Source organism: Cheilinus undulatus, linkage group 6, assembly GCF_018320785.1.
Source record: "Cheilinus undulatus linkage group 6, ASM1832078v1, whole genome shotgun sequence".
NCBI lineage: Eukaryota > Metazoa > Chordata > Actinopteri > Labriformes > Labridae > Cheilinus > Cheilinus undulatus.
The window spans coordinates 44,974,125-44,999,850 of record NC_054870.1 but is presented as its reverse complement, the minus strand read 5'-3'; the positions used below and the strand labels follow the sequence as shown (position 1 = coordinate 44,999,850).

The following is a 25,726-nucleotide window of genomic DNA, read 5'->3' as shown; positions in this document are numbered from 1 at the left end:
GGTAAATAAAATTTTAAACATTTAAATAGATCGTATTTGCTTATTCTGGCCCCCACAATGTTTGAAAAGAAAAAAATCTGTCCCTAGTGTAAATGTAGTTGGTGATCCCTGCTATAGGCTGTCAGCCCACCACATACATAGTGTTCTTAACAGTAAGGGAAAAAAGGTGTGCATATGTCATATCAGCTAAAATTAAAATGGAAATATATGCATTACAAATTCCAGCACAGATCCAGTATTGTGCATCCCTAGTTGACGAAGGAAGTGAGTGTAATGTTGACTGAAGCTGGCAAAATTACTGTTTTTCCATAGCTGTTATTCATATTTGTTTGAATGCATATCAACACAGGGATATTTGTTATTGATAAATGTTCAAGTTTAAGTATCAGACAGGTTACAATGCCACTAAACGATACCAATGTAATCAGTTATGCATCATTTCCAACACTTACTGCAAGAGCTTTGGAGAGTCGAGTGCGGAAATCATTGAGAACAATGGTGACGATGTCCTGATGAGGGATGTACACATAGCCGGCTTTGAGGTACACTTTCCTCGTTCGCACCAGATCCAGGGCATCTTGGAAGGGAACCTTTGAAGGGAAATACCATCTGGTGAGCCCTAAGAATATGTTTTTACAGAATAAATGGATTCAAAAGTTTTAGAAGTTAATATTCCATTTGCATGCATGGTAGCCATCCCTTTGGCCTTCCTCATTTCTACCACTGAAAAGTGATCCAAGGATTTACTCTTATTCTACTGAAGTCCAATAAAGTTTGCTGGATAATTTGGATTCCCTCGAAGAAAAGACTATCAGAAAAGAACTTCGAATGTAAATTTAGCATCAGTCCGTGACATTCTCCCCTTTCTTTTTCCTTTTGTTAACAGACTGCAGACTTAAATCTGCTCAGCTGTGAAAGGCCAAAGCAGTGATCTGACAATCAGCCAATTACTCTCAGGCTCCCCTTTCATACTGATTTCAGACATCTCTCCTTTCTGTGAGCATCTACTCATTCAATAAAAACTATGTCATAACATTTCTCTTAAAGAAAAGTAGGGTTCTGAGATGTGGAAAATCTATATTTCTCAGGGCATGAATTGGCCAACGAGTTTATTTAAAAAGCCTTGGGGATTAGTATTTGCACATCTATTCTATTTAATAAAATGTCTGTGTCTGACAAAATATTGGCCCTGGAGGTAGATTGGTTAGAGAAAGAAGAAACCGAGCAGACAATTCCGCATTTAGTCAGTGTTTAATTCATACAAACAGACCTTCCAGCTCACTGGTCTGCTTCACTGACACTGTCTGATTATGATCAGACAGTCTGAGTTGCACTCATGACAAAGTCCAACACTGGCAAACAATGGCAGACTTCACCATTCAAATCTGCAAATCTGCACTATGAAAACAATTCTAAATATGTTTTTTTAATGTTTTGAATCATTGGGAAGGGTTACAAAAAGCATGATTGCATTTGTTGCATGATCTGATGAAGGTTGACATCTAAAGACACCTATAGCCACCAGTGAGATAAACAGGGCACATAACCAATCTTAAATAAACAAAATCATGCATTATTTTTTCATCTATGCACATTTATCTCATTTTACTGATAGAATTCTACTTTTTCTTTGTCTATCATGTTTTTACTGGTGGTCAGGGGTTGAAAAAGCACAAGACTCACACAGCTACTGTGGTTAAAATTTACTAAAGCAGATGCAAAAAGTACTAGTCTAGTTTATGCAAAGTACTGATGAGTTACTTTTGGATACCAAAGGGGCTTCTACAGCGAAATGTGATCTTTGGCAAATGTGCATTGAGAACAAAGGAATACAATCTCCACACAGGCTGTTCATGATAAGATGTGACTTACAGTGTCTGTAAAAAGAATTCACCCCCTGGATGTTTTACCCTTTTATGGATTTTACAAGTCAGTCTCGATCAGTAACATTTGGCTTTTTTGCCAAAAAAAATCCTTTTTAATGTCAAAGAGAAAACACATTTCTAAAAAGTCATGTCAATTAAACAAAAATATACATATACATTTAACTTTTAATATAAATAACTTTTCAAGCTCCATCAGGTTGCACAGGGATCAGGTGTGAACAGCCCTTTTCAAGTCCAGCCACAAATCCTCTGTTGGATTGAGGTCTGAGCTTTGACTTGGCCACTCCAGAACATTCACTTTGTTGTATTCAAACCATTTCTGTGTAGCTTTCTTTGTCTGCTTCAGGTCATTACGCTGGAAAATAAACCTTCTTCTAAGCCGAAGCTCCCTTGCAGACTGAAAAAGATTTTACTTTCCTACATTCCTACATTTTGCCATATTCATTTTACCCTCTATTTTTCTAAGCCTTCCAGAGCAGACTGCTGAGAAGCTTCCCCACAGCGTGATGCTGCCATCACTGTTCTTCAGAGTGGAGATGGTGTGTTTGTGGTGATGTGCAGTGTTTGATGTCTGCCAAACATATTGTCTGAAGGCCAAAAATACCATTTAGGTCTCATCAGACCAAAAATCTTTTCCACTTGATCATGGAGTCTCCCACATGCTATTTGGCAAACTCTAGTCACGGTCTGATATGAGTTTTCTTCACCAGTGGCTTTCTCTTTGCCACTCCCATAAAGCTTTCATTGTGAAGAACCCAGGCAACAGTTGTTGTATGCACAGTCTTTCCCATCTCAGCAGCTGAAGCTTGTAACTCCTTCAGAGTAGTCATAGGTATCTTGGTGGCCTCTCTCTCTAGTCTCATTCTTGCACACTCACTCAGTTTGTGAGGACAGCCTGATCTAGGGATATTTACACGTGCCATATTCCTTCAGTTTCTTGATGGACTAGACTGAACTCTGGAGGATGTTCAGTGCCTTGGATTTTTTTGTATCCATCCCCTGACTTATACTTCTCAATAACTTTTTCTCTAAATGGTTGGAGTGTTCTTTTGTCTTCATGGTTCAATGGTAGCCAGGAATACTAATTAACCATTGACTGGACATTCCAGACACAGATGTCTCTATACTGCCATCACTTGATCCACATTCAGTAACTGTGACACTGCAAGCACCAACTGGCTGGACCTCTGTTGAATTAAATTAGTCACTTCAAGGGAGTGAAAATTTATGCAGTCACTTATTATACATTACATCGTTTTATTTAATTGACATTACTTTGAAAACTCTGTTTTCACTTTGACATTAAATACGTTTTTTTGTCAAAAAGGCCTAATTATATTGACGAGGGTTGATTTATAAAATCAATAAAAGGGTAAAACATCCAAGGGGGTAAATATTTTTTATAAGAACTGTAACCTAAACTAAGATCCATTTGCTCTTTTGGTTTGTTTTCCTTTTAGTGTTATTGTTTTATTCATTACTTGATGCTTTTTAAAAATGTAGTGAAGTATAAAACTTCCTCCAAAATATACTTAAGTAAAAGTTAAATTATGGATTCTAAAAACTACAGGTACACAAAAAGCTAATCAATTACAGTAATCTGAGAAAATGTATAAGTTACTTTCCACCCCTGGTGGTATACTCTTATCTCGTTTGTCTGATGATTTATTCCTACCTTGTCTTAACTGAGGGTTACCCTCTAAGCACTGTCCTCCTTTTCTCATGTCTCATATCTGGACTAAATGTGGAAATTGGCCTGGTAGCTGGAAAGGTGCCAATCCACTTCCTAAGTACTGCATAGGTGACCTTGAGCAAGGCAACAACCCCCAACAGGTGAGGCGCTCCTTTGTGTGCAGTCTCTCAATCCCTCCAGCAGTGCATGACCACAGGTTCATGTCAGCCTGTGTGTGTAGCATGTTCAATGAAAGAGTGTAGAAATGGAATATATCCTTGAGGGATTAATAAACAAAATCTTTGTCTTCCTCAGGAGGTTAAACAGGCCGATCAATGCACTACTTTTCTTTTTGCGCTGACCATCCTTACTTTATGTGTAAAAAGGTGCGGTGTTGCTCTTTTAGGCAAAGAGTACAGTTATGGTTTTCTCTATTGTTCCAACAGAGTAAACTTCTTAGTCAAACTATGAAAAACAGAAACTTTATAGCCGACATAAGGGAATGGATGAAGCTTTGTATGATAATATAAAGAATCCCTTTGAAGATATTGAAGAATATTATTCTGCTTGTCTGGAAAAGCGATATCTATTCTAAGATATTAAAAAAAAGTTATAACTTTCTCAATAAAACAGTAAGTTTATGGCACTACGCCCAGATGTCTAGCAATTTTATTCACAATAGAATAATACTGTATAATAAAATCTGTTTTATGGAGGCATAAGCACGTAACATTCTTAGCCATCTCTATGGAGAGAGCGAAGGACTTTAACTCACTTTGTAGAAGTCCTGATCCTCCACTGTGATTCCACTGACGGCGTAACTGGAGTTGACAAGTTTATCCAGCAGAGTCTTCTTCTCCTCGACACTAATCTGAAAAGTTATTGATGAGGATGATGAGTTTCAGTAAAGAGCTGCGGAGGCAGAACTGTGTCAGACTTAATACATTGAAGGGTGGAAAGCGAACATTATTTATCAGATGAATGCACTGCCATTTGTCCTTGCCTGACACATTATGTGTTGATGAATTATAAACAGATCTTTCCATTTTTCTTTTAAGAGTTCAGCTTCATTTTATAAGTGATTTTCTCAGAGGAGTCTGAAGACGTGTTAATGTAAAAGACAAATAACACAGATATTACAGTATTTCCTCTTATTTTTAACAAAACTGTGACTTCTCCAAACATAGTTATTCATTAAACTTTGAATATTGATCAAGCACAAATAAATGTTTTACTTAAAAACTCTAAAACAAAACAAAAAATACATTCAAACATTTGAATCACAGCTCAGGTTAAGGCTCAGCATCTACGAGTCATGGTACAATGATCTAACAGCGCCATCTAGTGAGAGGTATGCTCTCTCTATACAGATGTTCAAAGTTACCCTTTCTTTTCCTTATATCAGCAAGCAAGCCAGATATGTTTGTGGTTCAATCAACAAGTACAAAAAGCCCCTAGAAATCCAGACGTACATTATCCATTCAAAATTTCTGCTCAAAAATAGTGAACATATGTGTAAAACCTAGTAATATGAAAAAACATTCAAATAAAAATACCACTATCTACCCATTTTGAGTAGGAAATGAGCATTTGCATTAAGAAATGCTTACCGTGTCATACTGCAGATTATTTCTGTGAAGAAATTCCAGCTTTAGCTTTGGATGCAGATCATTGAAGCGGAAGCGAAAAAGGTCAACCTCTTGTTGTATAAACCAGCGTCTCAGGTCCTCCCTTTAACAGACAAAAACATTTAATCTGCTGAATCTGATGCAGCCACATCCACGGCATTCTGGTTAAAAACGACAAAGACTTACGTTTGGCAGTAGGCCAGTCTAAGAATGAAGTGGGAGATGTGGTCCTTTCTTCGTTTCTCGTATTCACTCGGTCCACTCTGACCTTTTCTGTCCTCCTTCATGTTGAAACAGGAAGGGCAAACTCACAAGTTTTATAACAAAATCAAGAACACATTATAACCAAGCTTCAGAACTTAATGTACATGAGGAAAAAAGCAGAGTTTTCACCAAAGGTGTTTCTTACAGCACCCTCGGTGCATATAAAAAATAAACCAGAACTACCAGAAACTGGTTTGCTACTGTTTGATTAGTCAGTCAACTGGTCTGACTTGAACCCCAAAGAGAATCTCTAGGGAGAAGTCAGGAGGAAAATGAGAGACACCAGACTCAACAATGCAGACAAGCTGAAGGCTGCTATCAGAGCAACTTTTAGACTGGTGTTTTGTGATATTGTAATACTCTGAGATAGTGGATTTTTTATTTTCATGAGCTATAAGCTGTAATCATCAACATTAACACAAAAAGAAATCTTGAAATATTTCACCTTGCATGAGATGAATCTAGAATATGGACGTTTCACTTAATAAATTTAATCACAGAGAAAAAAAAAAGATTCATAATATTCTTTCATGATATTCCATTTTTTGAGAAGCACCTGTATTTGCTTTCTCTGGATTTGTGCTTAAGTAATTCAGCTTGATTTAGGCAACAAAGCTGCTCAATGCTAGCTTCCTTTCAGGCTGTGATCATCTCTGCTGTGGTTTCAAACAGTAATAGACACTAAAGATGGTAGCTTTTGCTATATTCATGAACTTCTTTTGGAGTTGTCAGTTCACTGAACTATTACAAAATGATTGGAGGCTTTTCAAAATGCTTTTAATACTTTGTTACAGACAAAAATGTCAGTGCTGCTTAGTTGCAAAACCGTTTTGATGAAAGTCCTGGCAAACCTACTTACCGCCTCTGATCTGTACGGAAAGTTCAGGTTTTTAAACTCGGCCTCCAGTTTCTTCGCGTACTGCTCAGACAGTTTCACATAGCTCACTCCCAAATTCTCTACAGTCTTCAACACTGCAGGGGAAACAAGAGCACATTGAAGAGCTCGAAATACATTCACATGTACCTCACAAAAGACTAATCTGTATCTAGAATCTCATTGGACTGGCAAAAGACAGAGGTCTTACATTTCAGTCTTTCCACAGCAAACGTCTCAAACTCAGTGAGAGAGATGTTTTCAAGAGGAGGCTGCCCATAGAACTGCAGAGAGTGTCCATACTCTGTGGAAGAGTTGGTGATGATCTTCCTTCTCCTGCCAGAAAACTGCATGATTTCTAATGGGAAGGCAAACAAGAAGAGTTTATATTAATATAGTAAAAACAGACACCAGTAAATACCACCTTTGGTCATAATTTGTTAAATTATTGCTTTGATTTTCAAGGATGCAGACAGCGAGGCACAGAGCACTGTAAGTCTAAACGTAAGCTCATGAAAACTTGTTAAATTGCACAACTGTTCTCCTGTGTGCCATGCTTCTTATCTGTTGTAAATATTCAGCTGTCTTGTGTTCATCAGTGCTGGCATATGGGGAATAACAACTATCAAAGAACAATAAATTATGTTAATTTTTTTCCAAAATACATGCACTAAATACCACTGCAAAACTTAGAAAGGCATTGACCCTAACAGCAGTAACAAACTCAACTATTTATGTCCTAAAATCAGTGTCATACTGTATAGAAAGTGACAGTCTGTATAACCTATAGAACTTGCTTTCAAACTTTTACAAGAATGGAGTCATGTGCTTTAAAATCTATGGAAGCCCTAAGAGGACATGCATCCATACGCCTTCTTTGACCCAGTTTTCCAAAGATAAATATTAAATTTAGTTGTTTATTCTTCAGATCTTGACGAAATGTTTTGAGGTAAACACTCCAATTTGGGATGCAAGATATTAGATTTTTGACAATATATAAAATGCTTATTTTTACAAATTAATTTTAGCCAATATCAACATCAATATCTAAATGTAGTTAAGACCTTAAACTTCAGTAATGATAACACAATTTAAAGCTTGAGGATTACAAGAATTAACAAAGTTCAGTCATTAAAATACACAATGGAAAGTGTAAGAAATGATGATGAATGAAGAAAAGGACTTCTGTTAACACAGGTCTATTGGTCCAGCCTAAAACTCAATCAGATTATTTGTTTGTATGGTTAATATTTACAGATTGCAGGGTTTTTATAGCCAGTTCTACATTCTTGAACTTGCTTTGGTTGACAATCCTCTGAATGCTGAGCTCATTCCTGTTGCTTGTGCTACTTTTCTCACCACACTTTTCCCTTCCAGTCAACTTTCCATGAATATGCTTTGATACAGCCTCTGAGAACAGCCTGCCATTTCAGAACTGACTTTTTGTGGCTAACCCTCAATGAATGTCTTCTGGCCATTTGTCAGTTTAGCAGTCTTCCCCATGATTGTGGTTGTGTGCACAGGACCAAAGTGAGAGGATGAAGGCTCACAAACCCCTTGCAAACTGGACTATTTCAAAACATTTTGAGATATTGGGTTTTAGATTTTTGTGAGCTGTAAGATGTAATCGTCAAGATCTACACCAAAAATGTGTTGAAATATTTAATTTCATACAAAATGAATACAGAAGAGTTACTTTTTGAATTGACAGCAAAAAATTGAACTTTTACAAGATATACCTATTTTTTTTTTTTTAGATGCTGTGGAAAGTGCATCTCTCTCACCTATCCATCTTATGCATATACATAGCTCAAATTCAGCAACCATGGGCTAGAATAATAATGATAATAATAATAATAATAATAATAATAATAATATACAGTATAAGGGAAAAATTAACAAAACATTTGTGTGAGGGGATTTTAAACGTGTTTTACGTTGGGTGCATTGACTGGAAAAGTGCCTCTGCACACTGGACAGTGTCTATTGTTGAGAGTCAAGGGACAGGAGGAAGAATCTGTCAACAAGGCAACCATAATAGAACAACTCATAATGCGCTACACTGATTACGAAGCATCTAGTTCTGTTTCACTTTAGAGGCAAGCAGCAAAACAGAGTGAAAAGAGCTTGTTTTTGCCGTCGACAGAAACAGTTCCGGTGAAGTTATTAACACTGTAACTATCCTGAGTGCTAACATCAGGTCAACAGCAAAACATATGAAAGCAATTTCTCCATGGTGGGAGATGCTAGCTAGCAAATGGTCAACTATATCAAAAAGGTGTCGACCATAACAATGTAAGCAGCTTATTACATTACACCACAGCAACGTTTAAATACATATTTTTGTGGTTACATACCGATTAGACGATGACAGAAGTCTCCTCTCGACCCAATCCCGCCAAACGAAGTGTGTTGTTCAATGAACGCGGGTAAACGGTGACGACTTTAGCCTAATCCGGAAGAGAAACCCTGTGGTGATGGGCTCTTCGTGAACGAGCCGGTTCAAAGAACCGACTCTTTTAAGTGAAGAATAAGAGTCGGATCCCGTTACAGAGCCGTTTAGCATCTTTATAACTATTATTATTATCATTAGTAGTTATAGTAGTAGTAGTAGTATCATTTGTATATATATATATATATATATATATATATATATATATATATATATATATATACACATACATATATATGTGTGTGTGTGTGTGTGTGTGTGGTGTGCGTGTGCATGTGTTATTTGATTGATTAGTGGGGATGATCTTTTATCCTCTACCAGGTAAACCATGTATTATGGACTCATGTTTTATGGTGTTGCTGCCAATTTGAAGTTTTCTCAGTATTTGTGGTCAGGGAAATTTTGCACACTGCATGCACCTGGGTGGAAATCACAGCCACACGTCACAAGTAAACGGGTGCAGGGAATCATGAATTAGGGGAAGCCACACAGTTTTTCAACCATGTGTGGTTACGTTAGTGTCTGTCGGAGTCTGTCCATGTTTTTTTGTGTGTGTTTCTTCCTTCTGATGTTGAGTTTGTTTTAAAGTAATGTAGCACATCACTTTGAAGGTGTTTTTAAGACAATGAATCATTAATAAAGTGGCCGATCTCCTCCTCTTTTAACCACCATGAGTTGGAAATGACTTTAAGTTCCCTCCAGTGGTCTTCTTGATCAGTTTTCTGTCAGTGGTGTCATACATCCCAGCCAGTGAGCAGATTTCATCTAACCCATGAGGAGTCTTGGGGAGACAGTAGATGTTGAAAAATTACATATTTCATAAATTTTAAAAAGTGAGCATAGCTGGTGTAAAATACCTGCAAAAAGATCAATCATATGTTATGATATTGCTTAAACTGGCAGGTCAAATGAAGCCAAACTGGTACCTGAATGAAGAGCTGTTTGGGAGCCGAAAGAGCCGACTCTTTTTGCTGAGCAGAGCAAAATAGGCCGGATAACTGAAAAGAGCCTAAATTCCCATCACTAAAACCCCTGTACTGTAGGAGCGCTCGTTTTGTTTCTCCGCATGGCCCGCCCCACGGCTCCTGCAATGTTAATGATCTCTGTGAAAATTTTAACATGAGAAACAGAACACAACTTTAATTTGATAGACAAATAAATGTCGTGGTACCCAAGAATGCTCAATTTGGAAAAGCGATACAATAAATAATGCTCTGTTTAAGCACCACATGAATCTGCGGGGCATTAAATAACAAACACATCCATAATGTTTGGGTTTACTCAGACAGAAATCTAATTAATCTGATCTGTTTTTGGCTGTGAAATTGGCTTACAGCACACTCTATTTAGATGAACAGCTTATTAACTTTCTAACCATCTGAATCCAAAATTCCGTCACACATAAATGTCAGTGTTTTCATACATTAACAGTAACCTGGTTACAACAATTTCAGTATGTTAAGACAACTTTTAACAAATTTTGGATTTCACTTCACAGGAACTTTAAAGCAGAATGAAAAGGATGATTGAACCAGTGCTAACTTGGCTGATGACGTTGAAGAAATAAAATAGACAAACAGTACACGATGAAAATTCGGTTTAAATTGGAGGGGATCAAAAAGATGATTAAACGACGCAAATCCAACTCAACAACAGAATCAAATGTATTCTAAGAATCTTATACCCATTCATACCAGTTGGTGCCAGTAATGCGCCAGAGTGAAAGGCGAAGAAGACTAAAGAAGCAGCTAGAGAGAGTGAAGAAGAAGAAGACGTTGCATTCTGAACTCCGCTGCCTAGCAACAAACATTTGGCGAGCTAGCAGGTTGCTACTCTCATAGGCTACGTAGATAGGAGGCACGTAGGTCCGTGGATAGATAGCAGTGTATTTTCAGTGCCTAAAAGGCCAAATTTAGCCTTAGTTGTCGACGGTAGTTATCTTATACCCGCCTTTTTGACGTGAATAGCCTTCAGGTTGAGCAGCCATTACTTATTCAGCGTTAACGGGTGGAGCAGGAGGTAATTTTCTGAAGGAAAAGTGACTAGCCTTAGCTAAGAATTCTTAACAGTAGAGCATTTCCTCTTGCCACGAAGAAGAGCTGAGAGGGGCTGTATATCGGGATGAGATCGTTGGTTAGCTTACCGGTTAGCCTATCTAATGTTGGCGGATACTGGATGAGCTGAAACGTTATATAACAGGTAAGAAACTGCCCACTCCTTGGCTTTGCTATCATTTCATCCTCCCTTAAAACAGCTACTTTTATAGTCAGCTTTAACGGACTCCAACAGCTGTTTACTAGCAGAGGGTCCTCCTGCCAGCTGTTCAACAGGTTATATGTTGACCCGAGCAAAAACTGTGATTTAAAGGGCTAAAGCAGACTGAAAGCTACAATACAGATAACCAAACCCCGACAAACTTTGTAAATGCTCCAGCTTACAGCTACACTATGAATCATCACAGTGGAGACTTAACTACTTAACATTATAGTATGTTAATACTCCGTGCTATGAAGTATTGACCTTATGGGTGCCCCACCTTGAGGCCTGGGAAGAGAAGCAGAGTCTCTCAACTAACTGTTCACAGTGTTATCCACTCTTCATAAGTGCATTGAATTTAAGATGTAATGCACTGGATCAACACTGTTTTTTAAACAGGCAAACACAAACAGACAATGATGATCATAAAACCCACAATATAGAGCTATATGTGTGGCATATAGGGATTCACTGATGTATCAGTTAAAAACCCTTTTAGCCAATAGAGGTGTGGTTGTTTGACATGTCCATTGGCAGTTATATGGCATGCACAGAGTAAGGCTGAGTAGTAAATCAGGATAAGGCTAGATCAAAATTGCAATTTCAGCTGAAATTGCGTGGGATGCTGAGAGCTGAATTGTGGCAGAGCTGCTGGAAATAGCCAAAAGCACAAAAATAGCTGAAAATAGCATAAAATGTCATAACAATAGCTGAAAATGGCATTCAGTAGCTCAAAAAAGGATAAAGAATAGCTGAAAGTAGCCGAAAAAAAGCTGAAAATAGTCTAAAAATAGCTCAAAGTAGCCTTAAAATAGCTGAAAATAGCATAAAATAGCTGATTTTGGCTTTAAAGTTGCTGAAAATTGCATTCAATGGCTGAAAAAGCACAGAAATAGATGAAAATAGCTATATTTGAAAAATTATAAAAGTTAGAAACAAGAAAAATCATAGCAGTCGAATGACAAAGACACTGAATGTTTTAAAAGTTTAAATGGTGTTGATACAACAAAGTATGAAGGCGTGGGACAAGAATAATAAACAAAATGGCCGACACAAATATCAATAGTGTGGATGCTCAGCATCCCCACTAATTAAATCGCAATATAGCCTGCAATCTTCTGATCCCAGAATGTGCAACATTTCTTTAACCTGAAATGTGTGTCAAAATACCAGTTCAATAAAAAAAATTGCAGCAGAGAGATGTTATACTTAGAGGTGGAAAACAACTAATCACATTTACTCAAACTGTAATTCAGTGTCTTTTTTGGGCACTTTACTTATTTGAGTACATTTTGAAATCTGTACTCTTCTACTTAAGTAAGTTTTAACCAGAGTAATTGTACTTTTACTTGAGTACTATACTCTTGGTGGGCTGACTGCATGCATCATCAAGGTGGCAGATAGGAGGATACCTGGAGAAATGGGGCATGGGCCTGGCACAGGCCTAGATGAGGCCATCCAGAGCAGCACAACACCAAGGTTAATGCTGCAAAGTGTCAAACCGGCGTATGCTCTCATGCCTGGCCTGACCCGATTATACTATCCTACTCTATATGCTACACAGTAGCACATAGTGACAGAAGGATTGCACATCACTTCCCAAAACAGCTGTTGGACACAGCAAAAACTGGACTGATGGTATCTCAGGGTTAAACATTTCAGAGTTGATTTTTACTCCCAAGGTGTAATTAACTCCATTCTAAATGAAATGTTCTTCAGAGTTCTTTTACAGTGGTAATCCACCAGTGTTGGTTCAACTCTGTAAAGAGTTGAATGATGTAAGCGCCAGCCTCTTCCATTTACCATCTGGGAGGAGGTGGGGGTGAAGTTCCCCATCATGCCCTTGGGCAGAGTGTTTAGATGTGCCTTATATATGTTTTGTCATGTTTAGATGTTGCCTGTTGTTCAGTGATCCCTGCTGGGGTTCTTTTGAGTATGTTTCTGGTGGATTGTTGTGTTCGTTGTTAGACACATTTGCACCACGACTGAAGTTGACCACTGAGTTACAGTTTTCGCCTGTGGCTTCCTTAGGTGCTCCAAAAGGAGGCATAGTATGCATTCTTCATTAGTTTGCATTGCCGTGCCATTAGGTTGATGCTCTGCTTTTTTTCTTACTAGAGAAGACCCACTTTACCACAGATTTTTAAGAGTAACTGCATCTCAGTCATATTCTTAAATTACTGACCATCCAAAAGTGTAGTTTAACCATAGTGTTGACCAACTATAGGCACTTTTAAGCTGTCAAATTTAAGTATGAGTGAGTTTAATTAGCACTGTCAATTTGGCTGTGTATTTGACTTTTATAAAGAGGTGTGACTTTACCTGAACCACCTGGAATCTATTCTGTTGTTGTTTGTGTCAATAAAGAAAGATTATATTTTACTGGACTACTACTCAGTATCAATCTGTACACAGTATTTAAAGTACACTTTAAATTTGATACTTTTTAACTTAGTAGATTAATGTAGATTTTTAGTCCATTAATTTTACTGTTACCTAAGTAAATTTTAACCAGATTAACTGTACTGAGTACAAAAGTCGTGCACTGTTTCCACCTCTATGCTATGGTTGTGCTCCATACATCTTGCAACCATTCAAATGTAGGCCTTTTTTTTTTTTAGAATAGATTACTGAAACATCCTACTTTACTTATTTTTGTATATTTCTTCTTAATCAAAATGAGAATGACATAAAAAATGACCATTCCCTTTGATACAGCAATTCATATTGAATTTGCAATGTGAGTCAAAATAATCATTATTACATATTTTTCAAAATCTTTCAATCACAGCACCAATGGGTGGAGTGATTCAAAGACAATTTTCACTGGAGAGAAGAGATCAGCTGTTGGATCAATTCTTACTTGTTTTGATGATCAAACATGAGAGAAAAATACTCACCTTCAGAGTCATATGCTGTCTCTGAGACATTTCAGCAACATTCCCTCCTCCAGCTTATTTACTGTTGTAGAGAAATACGCTCCTTATTGATTAGAATTCCACTATATCTCTATGTGAGATCCAACTGGATCAATTTCTTAACCGCAGTGGATTTCTTATCATTACCACCCACTCCTGCTGTACATGTAATCTACTTCCTCAACTTGTGTGTCCAATCCTGCCCACATTTGCTCAAATTCTGACCATTCAGGTAAAAGCTTCAAAGCTGCACAATCCTTTTGTGAATCAGGCTCTTAGCTATTACAAGCATGGCTCTGTTTGCCTGCAGTAGAGACAGTAGACCCTCTATACTGGAGCACACAGCATATGTAGAGGACTTGCATTATTACTTGACAAATGGCAAGAAGTGATGTGTCAGCAAAACGGGGAGTTGGGACAGATTTTTCTGCACTTTGTTATCCCATATAAACAGAGAGAAGTCCTTTTTGAAGGTGAGTCGGTTTAACCTTGCAAGGCAGATGGATACGCCCGTTTCCTTGTTTCTCACTGGCGAATCCATCTTGCAAAGCTCCTGTCTGAACCGTTTGGGCCCAGTGACAGGACCAATCAGCAACGAGTGGCAATACTTTCAGGCACGGCGGAGTCGTGATGTAAGCAAGCAGCAACAAGAGGCCGGGGCAATTATGGCAGAAGAGATTAGCATGGATGCTGCTAAAGCGCCAGATTTATCAGAATTTCATGACATTTCTTTGTTCAAAGAAGAACAAAGAACAGCAGTGAGTGTTTTTTTTTTGTTTGCTTTTTGTTTTTGTTTTTTCAAAAACGACAAAAGTCGTGTACTGACATGTCTACAGTCACCATGGTTTGTGTTATTCCTTGGTAGCTGCGCACACGCACCACATGTTTTGTTGCTCTGATTGTCCTCTAAAGATGTCCTCTGCCCTTTCCCAAACGCTTAGTATTGAAGGTTTCCCAGATGGATGTGTGAAACACATCCATCTGGTTAGAGTCGATTTTGATCAGGGAGAACAGAGCATGTGTTTTGTCTCATCTCAGATGTGTCAGATTTGTAGCTGTTTTATGACACATTCTCTTCCCCACTGGCCAACAAGCAGGGACCATCTTAGCTAGTAAATTTTCTGCAGCAAAGAAGGTATTTCAAGAGGAAAAGTTTTACCAACATTCATGTTAATTTCTCCTAACCATTGCCAGTTTATCAACATCTGGAACCACTGTTTTGATGCATTGTGAGGTATTTTTGAAATCATTACAGGAAAAGTATGACGTATTTATTTATTTATTTCGGACAAACAGAATAAAAATAAAACAACAACAGTCCAAATTCATTTCATTTCAGCGGTGTACAAATCCATAATACCATGACAACCAATAACTAACGCAATTCATAGTCTGAAAAGGATTAAGAAGAAGCAGAAGCTTTTCGAGTCCTACCCCTGCTTACTCTCCTATTGTAATAACCACCATATGCTTCTATTACTCTTTACCATAACCCCCCCACCCCCCATTCATTCACTTACTCACTCACTCACTCATTCTCCCATTCATTCCCATTCATTGTGAAGTGTGGCAGAGTCAACAAAGACAAACATAATACCAGATGTATATCCCAAAACATTATGAGTCCACAAGTCCAGCAGTTCCAACGGAAAGAAAGTAATAATAATAATACTACAAAGAATAACAATTCATTCATGAGGATTAATTGCATAGCCCTTAAACAACACTTGGCTCTCCTCCTGTAATTCTATACCTTTCAAGAATAGCTTTTTTATAACTTTTTTAAAGTTGTTTGGCATTTTTACTCATTTTCATATGTTTTTCTAGACCATTCCATGGTGTCAGCCCAAAGACAGAAATGCACATACTGTTAAGGGTAGTACGAACACTGGGTTGTTTAAAGTTATGCTCCCCCCTTAATTCATACCCCCCCTCTCTGACCATTTTAAGATATACATAATGTGTATTGTTTACATAATGTTTACTCAGGTGGATAATAACCATCCCCAATTTTTTTGTCAAATGCATGTCAGAAACATCCAGAAGATAATGTTTTTTCTCTTTATATGTTGTTTTGAGAGGATATTGTCACCTTCATAACCTTTTGACCCAATGTCAAAAACATATATAACTACACTTAAAAGTGAGATAAGAGGACTCTAAATGTATGAAAGAAAGAAAACAGTCTCAACTCTTTGTTCAACACGAGTCAGTTTGTTCTAAGTGACTGCAAACATTTATTCAACCTTTTAAAATTCAATGCTTAAGATGGTAGCAAATAGATAGCAGGTTGTTTATTTTTAACCATGTTTTCCCTTCATGCTTTAACAGCTCCTGCGTCATGCAGCTCAGTTTTAGTTGATGAATAATTTCTACTACATATTGTGAGTCAGTATCAGACAGCCTGTTGGACACCACAGTCACCCACTGGGGTGTCAGTGTCCACTGGGAACAGCTTTCTCTCAGTATGTTGTTTAGCGGTGCACTCAACAGCTACACATGTATAAATGTGGAGCACCCAGTCACCATGTGGAGTCTGCTGCTTTCAGTGCTAATGGAAGAATAAACACATTGCACAGTCGTCAAACGTCTTTCTTGTAAAATTTACAACAGTGAGTTTAATGGGAGGCCTCATAAAAGTTTAAAAGGGAGTTCATTTAGAGTGTTTGTAAAGCCTGGGCAGTCTTTCAGCATTAGGTTTTTATGTTTTAGTGTCATCCTAAAAGTATACAATTTCACAAAATTTGACAAACTATAAAAATAACATAAAGCAAAATTGTAGTTATAAAAAATTGTCTCTGCAAATCTGTAAAGTTAAAGGGCAGACAGTTAATTTCATCTCAAACTTTACCAGCTATATTAAACTAATCACAACTTAACAAACTTAACATTAAGCATAGGCACAAACTTGATTATGCTTGAGGAGTAAACCAGGTAAAGATATGGAGTTGGCCAAGATGATATTTTTCTTGTTCTTAATTTATCTGTTTCTGAAACTACTTAAAGCATCTAAATGTGTCATGTAATGCTGTTTAGAAATGTTTTACATTACCTTGTGGTTTATTTGTTCCTGTTACATAGCTATAAAATACCCAGGCAGAGTGGAATTGAAGGAATCAACCAGACGTCGCCACCATGTTGGAGGAAGACATGGAAGTGGCCATCAAGGTGGTCGTGGTGGGAAATGGAGCTGTTGGCAAGTCCAGTATGATCCAACGCTACTGCAAAGGCATCTTCACTAAGGACTACAAGAAGACCATTGGTGTGGATTTTCTGGAAAGGCAGATAGTGTAAGAAGAATATTTTGTTCAACGTCTCCATTTTAATGTTGTCATACATAAACAGTTTTTTTATTATGCAGATGTACAGATGAGGACAAAATTATTAGCCCACCTATAAAAATAAAATTTTTAAATAAGTATTTTCTCAAGTGCTGTTAAACAGAGATTTTCTACACAGCTTTTCCAAACATTCTAGTTTTATTTTGGATGCTTACATTGTTTTACTTTGCACACAGAAACAAAATTATTTCACAAAAACTACCACAGTCTAAATTAAGTAGTCAATTGTGTCTCCTTTTTGCTGGATAACATCCTGAAGTCGTTTGTTAGTTTTCATCAAGTCTCAGACATGTCTCCTGGGGAATCCCAGCCCATTCTTCTTTGGCCAGTCACTCAAGCTCCTCCAGATTTGATGGTCTTCTGGAAAGGACCTTGGTCTTCAGTTCACCCCACAGATTTTCAATGGGATTAAGTCAGAGCTTTGTGCAGGCCTGTCAGTAATGTTCAATTTGGTCTTCTGGAGGTTGTTCTTCACCAGGAGCCACATATGTTTTAGGTCATTGTCGTGTTCGAAGGCAAAGCAACGACCCAGACACAGTTTAGCTACTGACTGCTGAAGGTTTTCCTTTCAGAGTCTTCACATACCCTTCTTTTCTCATGATTCCTTCCACCTTTATGAGATTCCCACTTCCAGATGCACTGAAGCATTCCCACATCATAATATTCCCACTGCCGTGTTTCACTGTGGGGACGCTGTTCTTTGAGTACGCCTCTCCCTCCTATCTCCAAACATAAGCAACGTCTCTGTGGCCAAAGAGCTCTCGTTTGATCTCATCTGACCTAGGGACACGCTTCCAATATGCATAATCTTTCTCCAGGTTGTCCTTATTATACTTCAGTCTGACTTGAAGGTGTCTTTTCTGCAGATGTGGAGTTTTCCGTGGTCTGCAACCTTACAGTTGATTCCTTTGCATGCTTTTAGTGGTTGTCTTCTTTGAGACTATAATTCCTGACTTGGGTAAGTCATTCACTAGAGTCTTGGCAGTTGTTCTGGGCTCTTTAGACACAACCCTCACCAGATTTCTTTCCAGAGTCATTGAAATCTTTCTGTTCCTACCTCGGCCAGGCTTGTTCTGTACTGTGTGTCTATCTTTGAATTTCTTGATTGTTCCCACTCTAGTTTTTGAAACCTGGAAACACTGATAACTTTTCCTGCCTTGTGAGCATCAACTGTTGTTTTTCTCAAGTTTAATTTCTTTTGTTTTTGCCATGATGCTGTCTCTGTTTCACAGCACTTGGAACATACTTTCCAAAAATAAACTGGGGCCAAACGATTTTGTCCTCATTTGTATCTCAGATCCTGATCATGGTTTCACAATTATTTTGTGGAAAGACTGATGAAAACTAGCTACCCAAGTTTACTCGTTAGTATGGGCACAAACCCACAAGGTGTAACATCTAGTTTAGTTTCTCTCTATTTACTTCTTTGCCTTAATTTGATTGACTGACTCTTCTTGGTTATAGATGCACTAGATGAGCTACTAATCAAGGTTGGCAAACATCTATGAGTACAATGGAAGAAGAAGGATATTATTATTCTGACTTTGGAAAAGTGGTTTCATATCTTTTCTTCATTGCCATCTTACTGATTCAGTGTAAATGATGAAGAGGTACGACTAATGCTATGGGATACCGCTGGGCAAGAGGAGTTTGATGCCATCACCAAAGCCTACTACCGAGGTAAGATCCCTCCACTATGACAAATGTAAAACTGATTCTCATTGACCCTCCTGACCGTTCAGGTCAGGTTTCTCTCTTGCCCCAGTTTTTTGGTTTACATACAGCTGTTTTTTCAACCGAAACAGATGCACAGGTGAATCTATAGTTGGGCTGTTTTGAAAATTTCTACACGCTTGAGAAGTATGATTAATGTTTCCTGTTTATATCAGATTAGGTTGAAAGAATAATAACACTGAAAGCATAAACTCATGGTCTGTTGTCTTGAATTCCAGGTGCCCAGGCGTGTGTACTTGTCTTCTCCACCACAGACAGGGATTCATTTCAGGCTATTGACAGCTGGAGGGAGAAGGTGGAGGCAGAGGTTGGAGATATTCCTACAGTTCTAGTGCAGAACAAAATCGACCTCCTTGAAGATACCTGTATAAAAAAGTAAGTCTAGCTCTCTTCAGTACAAGATCAAGCTCTACTAGTGCACAGCAATTCATTTTAAAGGCCAAAAAATGTTGACTATGTTTTGTAATTAAAGCAATTTAAATTTTATAGTGTCCTAACCACAAATTTAGTTTGTATCAGTTGTTTCCTATTGCAGCATCCTAAAAACCTACAATGTTGCAGCACGTTTTTCTTTCAACCCCACACAAAGTAGAGAAAGTGGTGCATTATTATATACACATCTATGAGTGAAATGTTATACTTTGACTTTATTTGGCTCACCACTTTCATTGCTTGTCAATACAAAGCATCATGCTTTTCTTCTACATATTCAAAATGTCATTCTGTTTAAGGGGAAAACTGAAATTAACAGGGCAAAGACTCAAATAATTTACAATGCAGTGTGGAAAACACTCCCATGCTGTTAGGACACACTGTATATAAGAGCTTAAAAAGTGTTATTTTTCACATTGCAGCGAGGAAGCAGAAGGTTTAGCGAAAAGGCTGAAGTTAAGATTTTATCGAGCTTCAGTAAAAGAAGACCTTAATGTCAACGAAGGTAAGTCACTCCAATGTTGAGAATGGGCTAATGCAAGTGAAACGGACTCATAATGTAATGATGTGGGACCAGACGCATGAGCTAAAGTCAGTCTTACCTTCTACATCTGTCTTGGCTATGACCGACTTCTTGGCCTATCTTTACACCAAGTGTAACATAAAAATATCATCGCTACACCTGGTCTGATCATGCACGCTCGTGTGAATGTTTACATTTTTCTTTCAAATTATCAACAGAAGATTTGGTTAACACAGACCAAAGAAAAGAAGCCATCATTTCTTGCATCCAAGCATGCAAATTAATGTGTCTCTCACCGTGTTTAACAATGTCCCTTGTCCCTGCCCTGCTCTGTTGTTTGGGTTTATGAGTCTTTGCAATCCAATTAGCACCCCACCAAGTTTCTTATATTGCTGTTCTCTTTCACTAGATTATGATGGCATGCTGAGAGAAACGTTTTTAAAATGTTGGTGCAGACTCTCAGGAATTAGCACCTGTAGGGCGGAAACTGCTCCATGTTTCTATCTGACATGTCTTGTTTTCAGGTGAAATTATTTCATTTTTTCAAACAGCTCATCTGCAGAAATGAAACTTTTTTATGGGCTTGTTGCCTGAGTAAACTTCTGCGTTCATAGTCTGATCACCAGTGACGCTGTATCTCTTGCCTTTATGCCTTTTCATTGATAATCCCACAGAAAAATGTGCTGCCATCTTCTGTTCAGTGGTTCCCAAAGTGACCTGTATGCTCTTCTAGAGGGGTGTGGTGTCATGACTGGGTGGGTGCACATGGCAAGGCAAAGCAAGACCAGTTGATGACTTATGCACTGCAGAAAAGGAGCAGATTATTGATCTCATATCAGATTCAACAATATGGTTGCAGTTCAGTTCTAAAGTACTATTCCCACTGGACTAGTATTACCTGTGGACCTCTGATAATTTGTGAATTACCCCCTGACATTAGTGTTTGCTGCAGCACATTCACACGGGATAAGCAAAGTCTGTGATGAACTCAAATTTACAGCCATTTTTGGAGGAAAACATAACATGCATGGCATCCTTAAAGGTCCTTAAAAGTTGCAACATCCTACCTGAGAAGTTTTTTTTTTCCTATTACTGTTGCCTCAGTCAAGACAAAAAAAACACAGATCAAAGCTGGACAAGCCCACAATTGTCACTAAAATTATTGCAGGACTGGAAGTATGAATCCGAAAAGATGTTCACCAAGTTTTTATTTTCAGGGAATTGTTCATCTTCAGAGAGTCAGATTAAAAACTAAAGGTTTTATGTTGTGGTAAATTATAAAAAAAGGAATTTGGAAGCAAAACCGTGACTGACAGCGTGTTTGTCCTATATCTACATATTTTTACATGTTAATGTGTAGTAGGAGTAAGGCAAAAAAATACAGCATAGTATCATGATATTTTGCGCAGTGATTTATCGTATTGTATCTTCTGCCAAGTAGCGATTTTGAAAAATGGCAAGCAATATATATGGCAGTATATGGTATCCCCATACTCTGTGTATTGCGAAATGTTTAAAATCACAATAATATTGGATCGTTGCATAAGTCTGATAACATCGTATCATGGGGCCACTAGTGATTCCCACCCTTAGTGTGTATGGTGATGGGTAGGCAGGACTTGAAAATGTTTTCATCTGCCAAAGGAGGGGCTGGCGGAAAAGTTTGGGAATCACTGTGTTACTTGTATATTTTATGAGCATTTGGCTAAGTCCAGGTTTTTAAAGGGGAAATATTATGCAAAAATCACTTTTCAGGCTTTTCTAACAGAAATATGTCCCCCTGTCCTGTCCACAATCCCCTCAAGTACCAGAAAAATCCATTCCCTTCCACCCTCTCTTTCTCCACCTTTCAGAAAATGTGTGCTGAAAAAAGCCATTCTCTGATTTTATTCCTATTGACCTCACATGGGGAGTAAGCACCCGCCCCCAGGATTGGCTGGCCTTCACCACTTGGAGGAAAGTTCCACCCTCCTCTCCTGATCTTCCTCTCAGCTGCCAGTTGAGATGCTGGATAGCTTAGTGGGTTACCCTGCTGACTCTGGTCTGGAAGGGGAGGTTGATGGTTCAAATCCCAGTCAGGTCATAAAATTTGGATAAAAGTGTCTGTAACATCAGGAGAGCCTCATCCATTTCCTGAGAAGGGTGTGGTCAGGGGCGGAGTCAGAAAGATCATTAACATTTAAAGCCACAGACACAGAAACAGTTCGTTCAGAGCAGGGCTGAAACAGAGGGTTTTTTAGACATGCAAAAATCCTGTACTAAAGGGTTTTTTTTTTTCAGCAACAAATTTCACAGGCATGTTTTGAGGACCTCTGAGAACAATATAAACTTGTCTTAAAGGGTAAAATATGTCCCCTGTAAAGTTAAACTTGCTCCATCCTAGGTGTAAAAGTTATCCAGGTCCAGATCCAGGTCAAACTGAGACAGAGGTGAAGCTGGTGTACAAGATTTGACTTTAAATTGGTCTTAACTTTTACCTACAAATTTGACATAACATTACACCCTGACGTATGACCAGCTGGTACACTCAGCCACTATTGTAACGTTTCTTCCTGTCCTTTTTTAGTTTTTAAGTACTTGGCTGAGAAGTATCTTCAGCGACTCAAACAGCAAACAGCAGAGGAGACAGAGGTGGTCCATACAACAAGCAATAAAATAGGTGAGGAAATCTACATCACTTTTTATATTGCATTTAAAGTTTTCTTTCCTAGTAGGTGACATCATCTTAAACTGCGTTCTCTTAAAGGTGTTTTTAATACAAGTAGCAACGTCTGCAACCAGAGCTCCAGCAATGGCAGAGAGGTCATCACTCTGCGACCTAACAAACAGAGGACCAAGAAGAGTAAAAATCCTTTTGGAAGCTGCAGTCTACTCTAGATTAATCAACTCATTTCAGTGACTGAATGTTATTTCTGAGACTACAGTAGGTTGGTTTTGTTATATTCTGTGGATGTGGCCATATTGATTGACCAAAGCCCACACAGACCAGGACACACTCCACTAATAGTACCATAAATTTAATCTTAATCTATTTCCCAATATTGCTGGTTGAATTTCCTTAGATTCAGCCTGGATCTGCGCACAAAAAGCTTCTCATTGTTTATCCAGTCCAGGGTCCTCCTTGTGGTTTTATTAGATAACTGCAACAACTGTAGATACATCCATGATTATTGTGTCAGAAATTTAATGACACTCCATAAAAGATCATTTTTACAGGACACCCACATTTCATCTGTGTAACATGTGTTTGCATGTATTTGAGAAGATACTCGGATTATTTTGTACCATATTTTTTCAAGATTTCAAAAGAATATGGTTCAAATTATACTGTGTATTGTTGATGTAAAGAAACACAGATTAAGAGTATATTCTCTGTGCAAAAGTATTTTTGTACATCTCACAACAGTGTTGAGTGATTATTTTCACTAAGTGTTGACATCGTGCCAAATCTGCTCTTCTGAGCTTTGATTATAACTGCAGTGATATGTATGTAACATTAAATAAGTAGAATGTGCTCCTATGTATAACCAAATATCGATAACTCTAAATAGTCTTCTATATGTTTGCTTGCGGTCCACTCATTAACAAACTGTATCTGTTAACCATTTCAAAAACGTTCAGAGGTTTGGATTTGGTGATGCAAAAGTTTGTTTTTATTCTCTGCTTTTTTTTAGTCATCTCAAGTCACAATCAGTTATAGCACTATGTTGTAAAGCTGTTTACATTTGACATATTTCACTGTGCTTTTCTTTTTAACTCTGGTACGGTGGCCAGTGACTTGTCACTTGGCTGTAGATTAAGTAAGATCTGGTACTTTGAAAGTTGCACTGTATGTCTAACATTTTTTACTTGGTGTGACTTCTGTAGTTTAAAATATTTCTAATCAAAATAAGAATACATTATTTTTGTCAGCCTCATTCTTTTGTGGAAAAACAATGTAAGAAGGGTACACAAAGTTGTCTCTGTGGTATGGGCTCTTGAGCACAATGTAAAGCTAGCTCTATTCAGCTAATGAAGCTGGATGTTTACTTTTCTGTGTGAGCACCTGAATATACAAGAAAACTTAAGTGTTTCTTAATTCACCAGAGTTCTGGCATAGTGATTGGTTCCCAGACTAATACCCAATCCTTAAAACTGAATACTTAATATTACCACCAAATCTGAATCAAGCCTTTTTTAAATCAACTTATATGAAAGACAAGTCTTTACCAAGCACAATGAAATACTATTGTAAGAAAGTCTTGTAAATCATGTCTGAAATTCTCAACATTTCCTCATAAATTATTCTGAACATTTTATCTGTGGTATAAGTACATAAAACCTCTTGGCGTAAAGCACATCTCAAATCTCTAAGATTAAAAAAGTCTGCATCTTCACAGGATGTTTTGTTTCTGCCAGCATCAAAGTCCAACAATGCTTTTACATTGTGCTCCAGTTAAACCAGTGGTTCTCAAGTGGTCTTGCTTCAGGACCCACCACCAATTCTCAATGAGCAATTACGACCCAAATTTCTGATTTTTTTGACCACATTTCACTGAACAAAGTGCTTTACAAAACGTGACAAAACAAAATACCTCAGAGTTTCCAGAGAAGTTTCTTGAAATTTTCAGAGACATAATCAAGATCAAATTCCTAAAACTCCAGTGAAAATTTATGGAAAAGACTGCTGAAAGGTTCTGTGAAGAGTCCTAATAAGTACTATTGATTTTTTTTTTTTTTTGATCCTTCTTTGTGAAATTTCTGAGGATTTACAGAAGAAGTCCCAGGGAATATTAACAAAAAAATTCTTAAATTTCTTTAAGATTTCAGAGAAATTTGCAGTACAATTCCTTAATAATTCAGAAAAAAAATCTGCCAAGCTCTTCTCTGCTACTAAAAACTCAAACTAAATAAAAATAAAAAGCACTTTATAGACTGAAATTTTTTTCCCAGCACACGTTTGCATCCCACCAGAAACAGCTCCACAACCCACTTTAGGGTCCCAACTCACCAGTTGAGAACCACAGAAAAACCACTGGTAGTAAGATTGTCAAGTCAAACTGTCTCATTTACTACTATGTAACAGTTATGTTCTGAAAAAGAAAGAATGTGGCGTAACCAATGCATGCAAGCCTTTTTTACTCATCAATGAATGTCATACCATGGTCGCAACGCCACAATGCCTTGTCCATGTTTACATTCTCCTCCATCAAGCATTTAATGCCTTGTATTTCTGTTTGTTTATAACTGCCTGCAGTAAATGTGTAAATACCTTCTGGAGCTTTCTTTAATTTGTAACATTGTGTTTAACTTGCCTTTTTGACTGATTTGATTTTAGCGCACTTTATCATTAAGATGACATAATGTTAAGAGACCACAAGTCAACGCTAATCATTACTTATGTGCTGTCACTCAGGTGTTGTAATAATCTCTGTCTTAATGTCTAACTGACTTCAGAAGCAGATTTCATAACATTTAAATGGATAAAACAACCGATTAATGCTTTCATTGTGACAAAAACGACACTCATTGTTGGATTTATTTTTAACCATTTAAAATGTATGACAACTTAAGGTGTGCAACACAACTGTGCACCTGTAAGGGGAAAGATTATGGTAATCTGACATAAATAAAACTCTTTTTTGTTCTTGTGCATCTAGTGTATAATTTCAAATGACAATTTTCTTCTGCAAATACACTTACAACCAAATGTTTGAATTAGAAGTCTTCTATTTGCATGCTTGTGACAAGATGAGACAAAGCCAAT

General features: G+C 37.7%; 2 protein-coding genes across 2 annotated transcripts in view; one reads left to right on the top strand and one right to left on the bottom strand.

The window, feature by feature from the left end:
• Positions 1-8,768, bottom strand: part of prim2 (DNA primase subunit 2) — a 51,387-nt gene extending 42,619 nt beyond the window's left edge. Inside the window, exons 1-7 of the mRNA XM_041789734.1 lie at positions 8,682-8,768; positions 6,536-6,682; positions 6,310-6,422; positions 5,373-5,467; positions 5,169-5,289; positions 4,334-4,429; positions 453-590 (exon numbers count right to left, since the gene is read on the bottom strand). Of these exons, the coding sequence (XP_041645668.1) occupies positions 453-590; positions 4,334-4,429; positions 5,169-5,289; positions 5,373-5,467; positions 6,310-6,422; positions 6,536-6,677 (705 nt within the window). The 5' untranslated portion in view covers positions 6,678-6,682; positions 8,682-8,768. The remainder of the gene's footprint in view (positions 1-452; positions 591-4,333; positions 4,430-5,168; positions 5,290-5,372; positions 5,468-6,309; positions 6,423-6,535; positions 6,683-8,681) is intronic.
• Positions 8,769-10,563: 1,795 nt separating this feature from the next.
• Positions 10,564-25,612, top strand: rab23 (RAB23, member RAS oncogene family). The gene is made up of 7 exons (XM_041789235.1): positions 10,564-10,975; positions 17,032-17,240; positions 18,886-18,971; positions 19,244-19,400; positions 19,880-19,962; positions 22,547-22,639; positions 22,727-25,612. The coding sequence occupies exons 2-7, from the start codon at positions 17,086-17,088 to the stop codon at positions 22,855-22,857; spliced, it is 705 nt and encodes a 234-aa protein (XP_041645169.1). The 5' UTR covers positions 10,564-10,975; positions 17,032-17,085; the 3' UTR covers positions 22,858-25,612.
• Positions 25,613-25,726: the final 114 nt, after the last annotated feature.